Genomic DNA, 14,759 nt, shown 5'->3' on the forward strand with positions numbered 1-14,759 from the left:
AAAACAACAGCAATATTTGTGAGCTAACAGGAGAAGGATGTCCAATGGAATACAACCACCATAAAGACTGTCAATCATATTTGTATATATCTGCACTATCTGCACAGTACACAAACAGAACAGATACTTGTAAATGTGATCGAAAAGGCATAGGCTGAAGCTCAAAGCTTATTTATGCCTATCCTTCCAGGTCATGTCTCACCTGCAGGACACAGGATCTGACATGAATTTTGACCTGACGTTCAAGATTCAATTCATCCCTTGAGCAAGCACGCAGACTCAATGAATTTGTATGAGGCCCTGGGTTCAATCCCCGGCATCTCCACATCTTTTTTGGACCACAATGTGTTATCCTTTTAGCACCATTGTATTCTACCACTGTACTATTTGCAAAATGTTAATAAAGTATTCAATCAATCAAAGCCCCTCCCCCTGAAGAGGCCTTGCCTTTTGCCAGGTGACTGACAGTTGTAGAATTTGCTCCTTTATCTGCCTGGTCAAATAAAGGTAAGAATAACAACAAAAAATAGCCTAATAATAATGAGTGTTTCAAATAACAATTACACAGTGTTATAAGCAAATTAATGCTTTATTTCTATTTCATATTGGGTTGCAATGCTATACAGTAGTTGTTGTCTGTTTACACATCTATTTATTCTAGTAGGCCTATATTCTTTATTTTGACTTGCTTTGGCAATGTCACATGATATGATAGTGTACTGAATTGAGAAACCACAAATCTGGTATCTATATTTTCAGAGGGGGGTCCGTGGACAAATAGGCCTAACATATTCATTTGTGGCAGACATGGCAACGCTGCCCTGAACTAATACATTGCGGCTTTTGGCTTGTAGTTTAACTTTCTACCACTGAGTGGCAGTAAAGACCGCAATGGGAGCGCAAGCCTTTGGACTGGCATACACCCTACGTGATCTGTGAAATGCAGATTGAACCAACATCAAAGATTAAATTACGTGATAATAAAGCCATAGAGTTATACTATATCAGTACGCACAATTATGCCTTTAGAAAAATAAATGTGTGCATAAGGTTTAGTGATCATAATGGTGGCTGGCCATATATAGTAGCCTAATATAGGCCACTTAACTTATTTATTATAGGCCTAGCTAGGCTTTTTCCCACTATTTGAAATAGTGTGGGTTTCCTGACTGGCAATGGATTGTTGATGATCTCATCCTGCTTTCTTCGGTAATGTTTATCGAGAGAGATTTTTTCTAACATTGTAGTTCAAAATCAAGCCGAACGGTCTATAACCCGAGAGACAAGCAAAGCATCGGCGACGCACACACGCACGCACGCGCGCACGCACGCACGCGCGCGCGCACACACACACACACACACACACACACACACACACACACACACACACACACACACACACACACACACACACACACACACACACACACGCACACACACACACACACACACACACGCACGCACGCACACACACACCTAAACTAATATAGCCTACACCGGCTTCACAAGCAAGATAAACTTCCTTTAGTTAGATGACACAGGTGGCCAGGTTCCCAATGTTGGTGACAGCAGGCCAGCTGGCCAGGGCAGCCTGCCCCACAAAACCACTCTCCAAGCAGTTAGTTTGGAAAGTGAGTGTGGGCTTGAAGCAAATGTATCATAGGAAGCGCAAGAGTGTGTATGGGGACATGGTGGTGGGCAGCCTTAAAGCAGCACTATGTAACTTTTTAAAAAGGAATAAAATGTATTTTTGTCCAATCTGCATGGTAAAGTATGTTAATACAACTTATACAATTGGGGTGGTTTATTTAGTCTCCCTGCTCTTCTATTGAGACATTTAGATCGTGTCAAAGGTCATGTCTCACCTAGACACAGGATCTGACACGAATTTTGACCTGATGGTCAAGATTCAATACATCCCCTGAGCAAGCAGGCAGGCTCTAGTCTAGTAGCTCAATGGTACAATTTCCAGGGTAGAAGAAGACAGTTATAGTGCTGCTTCAGGGAGGAGTTCTTATGTTGGTTGTTATGTTGCTAAACTTTTACATAGCAAAAAAAAAAAGCACAATGAGTACTTTCTACTTTTGGTTTAAGTACATTTTCATACCAATACTTTTTAACTTTTACTAAAGTAAATTTAGAATTCTGGACTTTTAGTTTTAACAGAGTATTTATACATTGCAGTATTGATACTTTTACTTAAGTAAAAAAAAGTACTTTTTCCACCACTTGAGTGCAGCCTATCATGGAGCGTGGATCCATGCAAGCACCTGGGACCCCAAGCTGCAGTGGAGCGACCCCTGGCTGCAGTGGAGCGCAGCGCCACAGATTCCAGGAGGGAATCTCACACGCACGCACGCACGCACGCACAAACACACACACACACACACACACACACACACACACACACACACACACACACACACACACACACACACACACACACACACACACACACAGGTCTCGTGGTGAACAGACTCAACCCAACCAGATGATCACTAATTAGAGCTGAGCTGTTGCAATATCACGAGTCTGTGAGGAGTATCTAGCACGCCACGACCATCATGTCTCGCCATTCGCTTCTCTTGACCGCGCTCACCTCTTCCTCCTCATCTTCCTCCTCTCTTCAGTGAGGCAGACCTATCCCTGTCCCCCCTCCTCCCTCCCCAATTCGGCCCCAATTCGCGTGTGACAGCTCGCACTTCTCACTCGGGTGTGACATTTCTTTGAGGGTCTATCGTAACTCACCGGGAAAATGACGGATTCCACTTCCACAGACCCTGCTGCCACCACCACCACCACCACCACCACCATACCGGACCCTTCCTCTGTCGTGGACCCCGCAGTTGTGGACGTACAGTGCACAGAACAAGCGGACCCCCATCAACAGCAGCATCAGCCCCCGGCAGCAGCAGCGGAGAGTCAGGGAGAAGGTCTGAAGATGGACCAGGAGATGAAGATAACGGACAGCATAGAGGACCAAGGTAAGGCTTGGGCTCTGACCGCCTGTGAGTCCAGCGCGCCACTGCATGCCATGGCGCGTTACGCAAGGAGACAGATCATAGAACTAACTAACTCATCAACAGGCTGCATAATAATGGGAAAATGTAAGCTAACTTGATAATCCAGTGGTTCTCAAACTTTTCAAGCCGTGACCCCCCCAAAAAAATAATCATATTTGAACTGGGGTCCGGGCGGGGACCCCCCACCACCCTGACAAGCACTTGGTGTATAGGAGTTGAGGCATATACATTTAGTTTGACTCAGTTCACAGATAAATATTGTGAAAATAGTAGATCTACAAGCTCACATTGCGAGGCATTGTGATCTTGTAGATTTTCACAAAATGTTGCCTCTTTCTTATATTATTTGACAATTTAGCCAATGTTTGACCAGTTGGTACTATAGTTTGTTGATTACTTTTGATGCAGTAATGAATTTTTAACCCCCCCCCCCCCCCCATCACAAAATCATGTGGGGACTCCCTGGGGGTCCCGACCTACAGGTTGAGAACCACTGGAACGAGAATCTAATAAGTTTGACTGGGTAGAAGTTAGGGTGAAGGGCAGTTTTGTCAACTGTGAGTTCATATTGGCACACTCATTATAAATAAAATGCATAGTTATTATTATGGACACTGGACAGATATTAAGAATTATGGCCATTTAACAGATAGCCTAAGACAGGAGTGACCTATGCTGTCATGCATATAAATTAAGACCACCAGAGAAGGCCTGTAGATTACAGACCACTATCATTATTTACCAGCTCAAAATATGACTTATGTGAGCTTAGATCTGCTATTTTCAGTACTTCTTAATTCTTTTTTATTTATGGATTTTATAAGATCTGTTTGTTTTTACAATTCATTTGAAAAAGGTTAGAATTTTCTTTTATTTACGTTATTTTATTTTATTTTTTATTTTAATGAAATATACAGTAGGCCTATATATATATACATATATATTTTTAGCGGTGCCAACCGCTCTACACTTGACTCTGTCCGTATGAGCGTCCGTATGAGTGCCGTATGAGCGTCCGTATGTTATGTCCGTCCGCCCGTTTAGAGCACGGGATTTGAAACAGCTATAACTGCAGTTTGCAGCATGCCACCAAGTCCAAATTTGGTATGTGCACTTAGACCACCAATAGGGACGAGCATGAATTGCTGCAGCCCTGCCCCCTCTGTCTTCCCATTGGCTGGCCTTTAAACAGCCATAACTCAAGTTCGCAGCATGCTACGGAGTACAAATTGTGTACATGGACTAAAACCACCAATAGGGACAAACTGTAATTACTTATACCCCGCCCCCTCTGTCTGCCCATTGGCTGGGCTTTAAACAGCCATTATTCCAGTTTGCAGCATGCTACCAAGTACAAATTTGGTAAGTGGACTCAGACCACCAATAGGGACGAACTGAAATGAGTTAAGCCCCGCCCCAAAGGCACCGCTTCCTTCACACAGGGTGTGATTTTTTTTTTATGTAAGAAATTTACATATGGGTCTTTGACCCACAAATGGGTCCTCCTGACCCATTGTTTGGGAAACAGTGCCCACATCATCATAACAATCATCATCATCAGCAGCAGCAGCAGCAGCAGCAGCTCAAAAGCAATTTGTCATTCTTTAATGTCGCACCTGTTACACAACCAATTGTTCTTACAGCTACCATTTTGAGGGGTGGGGGTCTTATAAGGAAGTGGTCTCCAGATTCAAGCGTAGATAAAACAATTGTTACCGTGCTATACATCATATGCAGCATATTGTTGGTTGCCATACACACACACACACACACACACACACACACACACACACACACACACACACACACACACACACACACACACACACACACACACACACACACACACACACACACACACACACATATATATATATATTTTTATATATAATAAACCTGACTTAGGCCAAATGATTTTGGCCTAAGTCAAAATCATTTACCCAAGTCACAAAACCATGTGACTTAGGCCAAAAAAATTGCCTATTTTGGCCTAAGTCACACTAGGGAGATAGGCCACTATACTAAAAGGGGAGGGAACAGCATGATCCTTTTCAATTAGGAGATAGGTGATTTTACCAGGTGGCCAGTGTCATGAGGAGCTCACTTAGGCAAAAATATAATTTTCCTCAAAAAATTACGTAGGCTATTAGTTTAGGAAGGTGATGATATTTAAATGTTTGTTTCTGTGGGTTATATATTTCTGTGGATTCTATGTTAATCTTAAAATTAACTTGTGCCCTTGAAGGGTTCAATGTTAATGCAATCATTATTAATAATCTGTATAATCAATACAACTGTTGATAATCTGTAGTATTACAGGAGCAGAGTCACACCACTAAATTGAATGCAATAACATTGCAATAAAATTAATGGTTAATCCTGAAGTGTCTAACTGAACTACACCTTACCGTACCATACTGTGCTATACAGTGCCGTACTGGGCTTAACTGTACCGTACCGTACCATACTGTACTGTATTGTACTGTACTTTACTGTGCAGTACAGTACTGTGCTGCACTGTATCTGATATTCTGATATTCTAGTCATGGCTGTTCTTGGCAGGTCTTCTGGAGAGCAGCATGCGACTAAAGCCCCATGAGGCCCAGAGTTATCGGAAGAAGGCTCTATATGTGTCCTGGGTGTCCATCTGTATCACCATCGTCCTGGCCATTGCAGCTTTCAGTAAGTACCTCTTGGACACTCAGGTTTGTGTATCATGCTGTGATCTTATTTTGGTCTTTGTGCTCCATCTAGTGTTTGTCTGTTTCACCAGCTACACAACACTTATCAGCTAGTAGCACTATAGTTCGTGCCACCTGAAATTGATGAAAAGTCATCTTTGTTGGATTCCCCCATTTAGCATCTGGACTCAGGATAAATGGTCTTGTCAAAGGCAGATGTGACATCTGCTCTACAGTCCGGCTCTTTTTGTGCCACTCCATCAGTGTCAAGCTTGGCTTGACAGCTGACTGTGTTATTTGAAAAATGTCATTAGTGGCACCGAAGCCTATCTGCCTTCTAACACTGTAAACATGCTCATGAGACACGACAGTCTCCCATGGACGTGCTGACAGAAAGTGTGTGTGTGTGTGTGTGTGTGTGTGTGTGTGTGTGTGTGTGTGTGTGTGTGTGTGTGTGTGTGTGTGTGTGTGTGTGTGTGTGTGTGTGTGTGTGTGTGTGTGTGTGTGTGTGTGTGTGTGTGTGTGTGTGTGTGTGTGTGTGTGTTCTTGTAGCAGTGACGGTAGCAGCCATTGTAACCTAAAGTATGATTTTATAGTGAAATACAATTGATTTCACTATATGGGTTCCTATGGCAATTATTGCATTACAGTTTGGATAAATTAAGAAAATAAGCTCTGTAGCAAGGCTTATAAACATGTTTTGTCAAACAGGGTAATTTCCACATGTCAACACAATTGTTACAACTTGAACCACTCTCTGGTAAAATAAGAAGAAAAAAGGTATGACAGCTTCAGAATTCACATTTGAGATATTACAGGATATAATCTAAGTTAGTAAGCAAAATGTGAAACTCCTATATAGGCTAATATTAACCACTTATTTTCGGCATGAATACAAAAAAATCATTTGGAAATGTAATGAGGGAACCCATTGCTAACTCACTTCTTGGTTTTAGGACACAAAAAACTCCCAGTAAAACTGCATCCATGACGTCTATGCAGCTATTTCTCTTTTCGCAGAATGACTTATCTTGCAGTCTTTGAACACATCACTTTCAGAAAAATAGAAAGAACAAATTTTAGCCTTTGGGGGAGAATCCTTCTGGTTGAACTGTCTGGTTTGTCTTTGCAGTAAGCCTCCTACAGGCATGTCAAAGATGTGAACCCATATGCTGATAGGATGACTCACTTTGTGTTGTGAGCCTGAGAGAAGATAGGAAAGAACACTTCTTCTCAAACTCTGACTTTTCTCCCCGTTGATCACATTTGAAATACTTTTTTGTAATATTTATTCAGATACAAACCAGTCCATTTCCACCCACCGTTCCCGGCTATGGGACCATGACTACAGATCCCATAGCCTGTGAAAACAGAGCGCTAATAAACAGCTTGAATTTGAGAAAAGTGAAAAATCGGCTTCTTCACTCCCTGGCAGTCCCTGCATATGCAAATAGTCAATGCCCCTGTGCAATTTCAGATCAACTGGTCAACCCACTGATGATGGACTAGTTTGGTTCACTTAATATTAGGATGATTCAGCCACTACCAATACATGCGGTATGCGAAGCTAGATTTGCTCCGTTTTGCAGTACACTGTCCACGGGATGTCCTAGCATCTGCTTACTAAAACAATGGCAAGGCACCTCATTACATATCTCAAACCTTCCCAGTCGGATACTATGGAGAGCCTCTAACATGAAACACTGCAATGTTCATCTCCTGCTGCTCCCAATGCTGCAGTAAGTGCAGATTCAGCGCTTGATAGCAAATGCATAAGTAAAGAGGACAGGCGCTTTGCTGCAGCATAGTTGATCACCTCAATATCCAGTGGTTTGCCAGTGGGTAGAAACGCCATCCCCTTCTAACACCTTAAGGCGTTCTATCCGTCAACGTGAGAGAGATTGAAGATAGACAGAAGATGGTGCATTGATCTTATGTGTCATTTTCTTTTGTTGATCACCTTTTCTTTGGTTCTTTTAAAATGTTCTCCCTATTTGGCCATGGCATAAAGTCCTGGCTGTCACTGGCAACCCCTTCTGTTTGGTCGGGGGAGTGCGTAGACAGAATCAAATGTCTCCTCCGATACACATGGAGTCCTGACAATAAGGGGGTCCCAGGTCCTCGCCCTGTTGAACAGTCCCTAACGCACTGACACAGAATGCCCACCCCCTCCGGATTCCCGCCCACTTATGTTCGTTGGTGCGTCCGGCCAAGCCGGAGGCACCGTGGAGGAAACAAACCCCAGTCTCCACAGTGGTGGGCAGGAACGCTATCACAACACTATGCCAGTGCTACTATCCACACAGATTATGTCCTTTTTATCTTGCAAGAAATCTGAAGCGGATTGAAAAAGAAAAAGAAAACAGGCCGTAATTGTGTGCTGTTTTCAGAGTGGAATTACAAATAGGAATTCAATTTGTTCTGGTTCACCGTGGAGGTTTAGTTAGGGGACCCAGTAGCTATACTGATGTGACTGAAAAAGAGAAAATGGAAGAGGAGAAGAGAAAGAGAAGAGAAGAGAAGAGAAGAGAAGAGAAGAGAAGAGAAGAGAAGAGAAGAGAAGAGAAGAGAAGAGAAGAGAAGAGAAGAGAAGAGAAGAGAAGAGAAGAGACTTTGTTCAGGAACACAAAGTCCCTTCCTGAATACAATCCATGTTGGTTCAGACACTTCCTATTCTGAAGGTAGTAGACCAGAACTGGCTAGGCAGGCTTGATCTGTTGATAATCATTTCCTTCTTCCCCCTTGGTATGGGTGTGTTCACGTGCCTTAAATACTGTACGCGTTTCGGTCCGTCTCTTGTTACATTTACCATACAATGAAGTGTCCCCCTCTTTGCTCCACCTGCTGCTCTCTGGGTGTCACACTTGAAATATATAGCACAATGTACAGTACACTGTTAAGCAAACATCTTACACAGAGAACATACTGTAGCCCAATGTTCCCTTTACATCCTGTTATAAAACCTACAGTAGGCTTACATTGGGACTGCCCAATCAAGCCTTGCCGTTCAGACTGTAAACAGACTGGTAAGCCTTCTACCAATGTTTTTAGATCACTGGGTGCAAGTATGTTTGTGTAGAATATTGACTGCATATGTTCAGCTGGCCCTACAATGAATGATTGACAGGATTAATATGTTGCTCTAATCTCCCACCGTTGTTCCACTCAGACAGGCTGCCATAGCTGAGTGGGTAGAGAGGCCGTCTGGTAATCAGAAGGTCACCGTTTTGCCTCCCGGGCGACCCGGCCCACCCATGTCTAGCTTTTCAAAGTGTCCCTGCATCAAGACACGTAGCCGCTAACATCGCCCCCCCTGAGCGCTATCATGACCATCTCAGCAGCCATCAACTGCGTGAAGCTGAAACTAAATTCCCCCCTTAAATGCTACTCGTGAGCTTAACTAAAGGTCTTACATTCCGACATATGTCTAAGATTGCATTTAGTTGCTCAGCTCCAATTTAAGGGATTCTCTGAACTATGCTGTAGTGCAGATAGCTGTCACTCTCTCCTTGTCCTTTAGTCTTTCTTATGGTGGCTTCTTTTTGTCTCTTTTCTCCTCTACGCCATGTCTTTAATTACACTTAACAACTTTGTTAAAAAGCAAAACACAAAAACAACTTAATGAGTTGCTTATTGTTACTTGTGTCTGTGGACTCATCCGGCGTGAAGAAAAACACAGGTCTGTTTAGCACAGCAGTGTGTGTGTGTGTGTGTGTGTGTGTGTGTGTGTGTGTGTGTGTGTGTGTGTGTGTGTGTGTGTGTGTGTGTGTGTGTGTGTGTGTGTGTGTGTGAGTGAGAGAGAGATGACAGAAACTGTATGGTATGTATAGCAGTTTATGAATTAATTTGAAAGCTCAGTAGAAATCATTCTACAGCACATTTATCCTACTATATGCTATCTATCCTATACACTACGATGCAAAGTTAATCATAATAATGATAATATGACCAGGCATACACGCGCAACGGAGAAGGACGGGGGGGGGGGGGGGGGGGGGGGGGGGGGGGTAGAGACGGAACAGAGAGATATGGAGAAGAAGCTTGTAACCTCGTAGAGAGAAGCAGACCTAAATGGCTCTCTGGAGAGAGAGGGAGAGAGAGAAAGTGCATGGAAGTCTGTCTGCAGTGCTTCCAGCCAGTCCTTCCGTATTCACGTTGGTTGATTATATTATTAACATCACTGTATATGTGTGCGGTAATCTTCTGCAATTATAAGTGCTGAATTTATAGGAATCAAGTAAAGTATGCGCAATACGCTGGCAATTCCACGTTGAAATGCAGGCTCTGAGTAATAATGCCCCCTGAGAAACCCCTACGTTATTCTTCACCACCTGCTCCCATTCCCTATGAGGTCTACGTTAGGAATGACTGATAACCCTAGGTAAACACAGTAAAACATTAGCATTATGTAAACAAACCAGTCAGCGTGTGTGTGTGTGTGTGTGTGTGTGTGTGTGTGTGTGTGTGTGTGTGTGTGTGTGTGTGTGTGTGTGTGTGTGTGTGTGTGTGTGTGTGTGTGTGTGTGTGTAATTCTCCTACTGATAAACAGGTGCGTGCACACTGCACAATCACAAAATAGAAGCAATTTAGTATAGTATAGTGTACAGATCACATTTTGAATGAGAAAATGAATGAATGAATGAAACTCACATTCAGCTCCACGGCACACCACTTTGATAGCTCTCACATAGGTTTATTTTGTTTGTTTAACTGAGGCCTAGTAATAAAACAATAATAAAACAATAAAACGTCATCACTAACTGCTCTAAAACAGCCATTAGGGAAGATAAATAGGAAATCTCCTTGTTGATGTTCCAGGTTATAGCCAGCAAAATAATGTCAGTCAAGGCTGTATTTGCAATTCGCTATTCTGCTGGTGTTGTCTGATGTGTCTGGCTTTGCAGGCAGCAGAAGAAAAGTTTTTGAAAGAGGAGAAAGATGGTATGGTGGGAAAGAGAAAAAAGTGTGTGTGAGAGAGAGAGAGAGAGAGAGAGAGAGAGAGCATGTAGACCATGTCAGTGGAATTGCGTTGCTAGGCAACAGTTTGGGTCCAAGTTTTATTTCCTGTCAGCTACTGATATTCGCAAACACTGCAGCAGGAAATAAACGTGGACCCCTTTTGAATGTGTATGTTGTCAAGTGTGAAAAGGTCTATACACTATACAGTATGCACACAGTGAGTCCATTTGTGTACCTAATGTGCGTTCCATACGTGAAAAAGCCCACCGCATCGTTAGAACTCTGCCCCCGCTGACACCACTGTGCTTTCTTGGGAGCCAATTATCCAGCTACCAAAGCTCTGCTTCTTTGACGACTCCGCCGCGACAGGACGCTAATTTGCACTCTGCTTGAAAGCCAGCTAGTGTGGGGGGGGGGCTTGCTCGCTCTGCTCTGCTCTTAATGAAGGGGCTTGGGGCTCGCATCACTCACTATGCCAGAGACAGACAGGTGCATGTCACTCCGTCGATAGTTTTGATGTAGCAAGCCAGCCTGGTGTTTTTTTGAGATATGTTGTTTGGGACCAAAGTGACCAAAGGACGGATTGATAGAAAGACTGACCATCACCATCCTTTTTTTATCCCTGCCGCTAAAAGTATAGCCATTTCTCCAATGTCCACTTCAACCCTAGTGTCCCTATTCTGAGGGGGGGGGGGGGGGGGGGGCCTTAGACCTCTGGTGGATTCTTGTCAAAGAAGTACATCGAGTTTAATTGGATATGCATTCATTCACCAATAACAGGCAGCCATTTTCATTAATAAACAGTTGAGACTAAAGCCACTTTATGAGTGAAATGTCCAGTTCTCCATGGGTGCGTGTGTGTGTGTGTGTGTGTGTGTGTGTGTGTGTGTATGTGTGTGTTTGCGTGTTTGCGTGTGTGTTTGCATTTGTGCGTGTGTGCCTGCATATTTCCACAACTGTGTGAGGTATTGAAGTCCTAGTGTAAACAAAAGATGAAAGCCTGGCATGCGGACTAATTTCCCGGCGGTGTCTCTCAAACACTGAAGACGTGTGACGGTTCCCCATCAAAAAACACCACCCCTAAATATTTAGTTAGCTATCCCGCTGCCATGTTTACTTTTAATCCTGCAAGCTGTCATCTCCTATTTATAATTGCATTCTGTTGGCAATGATCAGAGCTGAAGGCAGATGTGTGTGTGTGTGTGTGTGTGTGTGTGTGTGTGTGTGTGTGTGTGTGTGTGTGTGTGTGTGTGTGTGTGTGTGTGTGTGTGTGTGTGTGTGTGTGTGTGTGTGTGTGTGTGTGTGTGTGTTGACACACATGGGGTTTCACGACCTCTGCTCTTTACAGTCACCTCCTCCCTCCTCTCTCACACCAGTGGTTCTTCTGAAACATTTCATCAGTGGTGGAGCAAGTCAAAGCCGGGCCCGGGGCACAGCGCATGATTGAGTGCCCCCTACCCCCAAAGCACCACTATGCTGTATCATACAGTACCATGTGTGGTGGACAAGCCAGGTTCGGAAAAGCACTATACTATGGCATTATGATGATAAATAACAACCCATTAAAGCTTGAGGTTACATCGCCTGCTACTGTGGGGCTTACAAGCATACTTAGGCTGACTACATTTTTCTTACAAACAAACAAACAGTGCAAGCATTCACTTCAATTAAGAGTTCAGCACCACGGACAGCGATTATGTAATTTTGGAACCCACTTCAACTAATGAACAATACTGTTCAATTATCGTAGATGGGTTAGAAAGAAATGGCACAGCGGCCGATCATTTCAAGCACAAATCCAATTTGAAGTACTAGGCACCACTATCTATGTAAATGCGATGGGCCTGCCTGACATGCCAGGGGGATTGCCCCCTGCTATTTCATACGTGCACACAACCCAACAACATGTCATCACATGATCCAGACAGACGAAGGGAGGTAGGGCGGTCCTCCTAATTGGGTTGATGCATTGTCACACATCATTCCTGCCAATGTTACATTCTGCCTCTTCAAACATGAAAAAATATTTTCATGAACAAAAAATCCCGCACACTGCTCTTGCTCAGCAGCCTCTGCTTGTCTTACACTGACACTCTTGATGAAGGTCCAGTGGGACCGAAACGTCTGTCAATTTAAATTGTCCAACACACCTGCATCCCTACATACATTCTGCCTCTTACCAGGTACTTTAAGCCTAATGCAAAAGCAAAGAAGGAAGGTAGAGCCAATACTACGCAGTGGAAAACCAATATTACACAGCCCTCGGTATAGGCCACCAGGCGTTCCGCAGAGTCTAGTATCCATCAATATTCCTAGCGAATAGACTAATCATGAAAGACCACCAGTATGAAAAAGAATACAGCAAACAGAACACAGCTTGATATGAACAACAATGTTTTTGTTTTTGTGTAGCAGTATTCACAGGGAAAATCAAGCCCATCTTAGCTCTCATAACCCACTGTAACTAAAGAGTCACTGCATTGTCTCCACACAGACAATATAGAAAAAAGCTTTTCAATCAGATCTTGAAATACATTTGTAACACTCTGAGCTGTCACATACTGTTCTAGTCAGTGTATCAAAAGCTGTCAGACCATGTAAAGCAGCCAGTGGAGAGAATAAAAAAAACATCCAATGACAGAATCCAAACTGGATGCGTTTCCACTGTAGTGCTGCTACAGCCATGAAGCAAGTAGCAGCTGGGGTTTTAAAGAGAACATATGACGAAATGATGACAAAATAAGATGAAATTACAGGGGTTCAAATGTTATTGTTCAACACAGGGGAAATGTGGTAATTAAATAACATTTAACCACAGAAAGCCTTATCTTACTGTATATGTTACTGTCATACTAAGATCACATGACTGGTGAATAATGTTATAGACTTGGCGACAGAGGGAAGGTAGAATTGATTAATCGATGTGGTTCATATGTAACCAGGGAGAGAACTGCAGGGAGAGGAAGGGTGGTTGGGAGGGACAGACAGAAAGAAAGAGAGAGACATATATTCATAATCCATGTACCCTTATATTGTCTCACTGACTTTGCTACAGGTTTAATATTATTGAAATTGAATGAGGGATTAACTCAGGTGGTATAATAACTTACCTACTAACACTATTTTGCAACCACTTAAACCATATACTGTTTACTTAAGATGGCTGGGGTTCCCCAGGACTCTAAACTCGTTTACTTTTGTCCCCGTACATCGTACAGGGAACTCTCTTTTGATTTGGTGTAGAGTCTAGAGTCTACACCAAATCTCTTTGGCGGAAAGAGCCGATCTACAATCTCACGACAGTTTGAGAGCTTGCAGATTGGCTATTTTTGCAGAATGTATGCCACAGAATAGTGTCACTAGGGTTGAAGTTGTTGAAAAGGTATCTGTAGATGTGAAATAAAATGCAAACTAAAATGATAAATTATTGAACGGGCTGATCGTAGACTACACATTGTTCTGTGGCGCTTCAGGTTTCTATATCAGTTGGTGGAGGCAGTGGCAGTGAAGTGGATACCTCAACACTCACTGAATACAGATCAAACAATAAAGGCAGCAAGGGAGAGAGAAAGGGAAAGAGGGATCAGAAAAAAGGACGAGGGGAGGGGGTTGATAAAGACCAACGGGGGAGGGGAGAGGAGCAGTATCACGATTTTAGAATTGTTCTGTTGGTACAGAACAGTATAATGAAAGAAATGAGGGATAGAGGGGGAGATAGAAATGCAAATGCTCACAGATGGCGAGAGAGAGAGTGATAGAGAGAGATATGAAATCCATTCCTTATTAATGAATTCAGGGCTGTGTCTCTAAAAGCTGGTGTGAGCAGAGCACTGCTCCCCAAAGAGTCTGTCAGCTAAAAATAAACCAGAGGAAGTGGTGCATGAGAAAGGGGAGAGGGTCCCTTCTCTTTCTTTCTTTTATCCGTCTGTCTCTCTTTCTCTCGCACCCACAACAGAAGCAGACAGGCAGACGGGGAGGATGAGAGAGGAGGGGGGGGGGATAGCGAGGGCGCAGGGGCGGATGTCTCATTGGAGTTAGCAAACATAGCCTTTAAGGATAAAGTCTGGCTTCAGGGTTTGTTGGTATATTTCACTTC

General features: G+C 43.3%; 1 protein-coding gene across 1 annotated transcript in view; it reads left to right on the forward strand.

Annotated features, from left to right (window-relative positions):
• Nucleotides 1-2,473: 2,473 nt before the first annotated feature.
• The window catches only part of LOC311040703 (transmembrane protein 163a-like), a 39,495-nt gene continuing 27,209 nt past the window's right edge, over nt 2,474-14,759 (forward strand). Inside the window, exons 1-2 of the mRNA XM_084051043.1 lie at nt 2,474-2,984; nt 5,586-5,705. Of these exons, the coding sequence (XP_083907169.1) occupies nt 2,756-2,984; nt 5,586-5,705 (349 nt within the window). The 5' untranslated portion in view covers nt 2,474-2,755. The remainder of the gene's footprint in view (nt 2,985-5,585; nt 5,706-14,759) is intronic.

This window comes from Gymnoscopelus microlampas, assembly GCF_963454915.1.
Source record: "Gymnoscopelus microlampas genome assembly, chromosome: 24".
Classification (NCBI taxonomy): domain Eukaryota; kingdom Metazoa; phylum Chordata; class Actinopteri; order Myctophiformes; family Myctophidae; genus Gymnoscopelus; species Gymnoscopelus microlampas.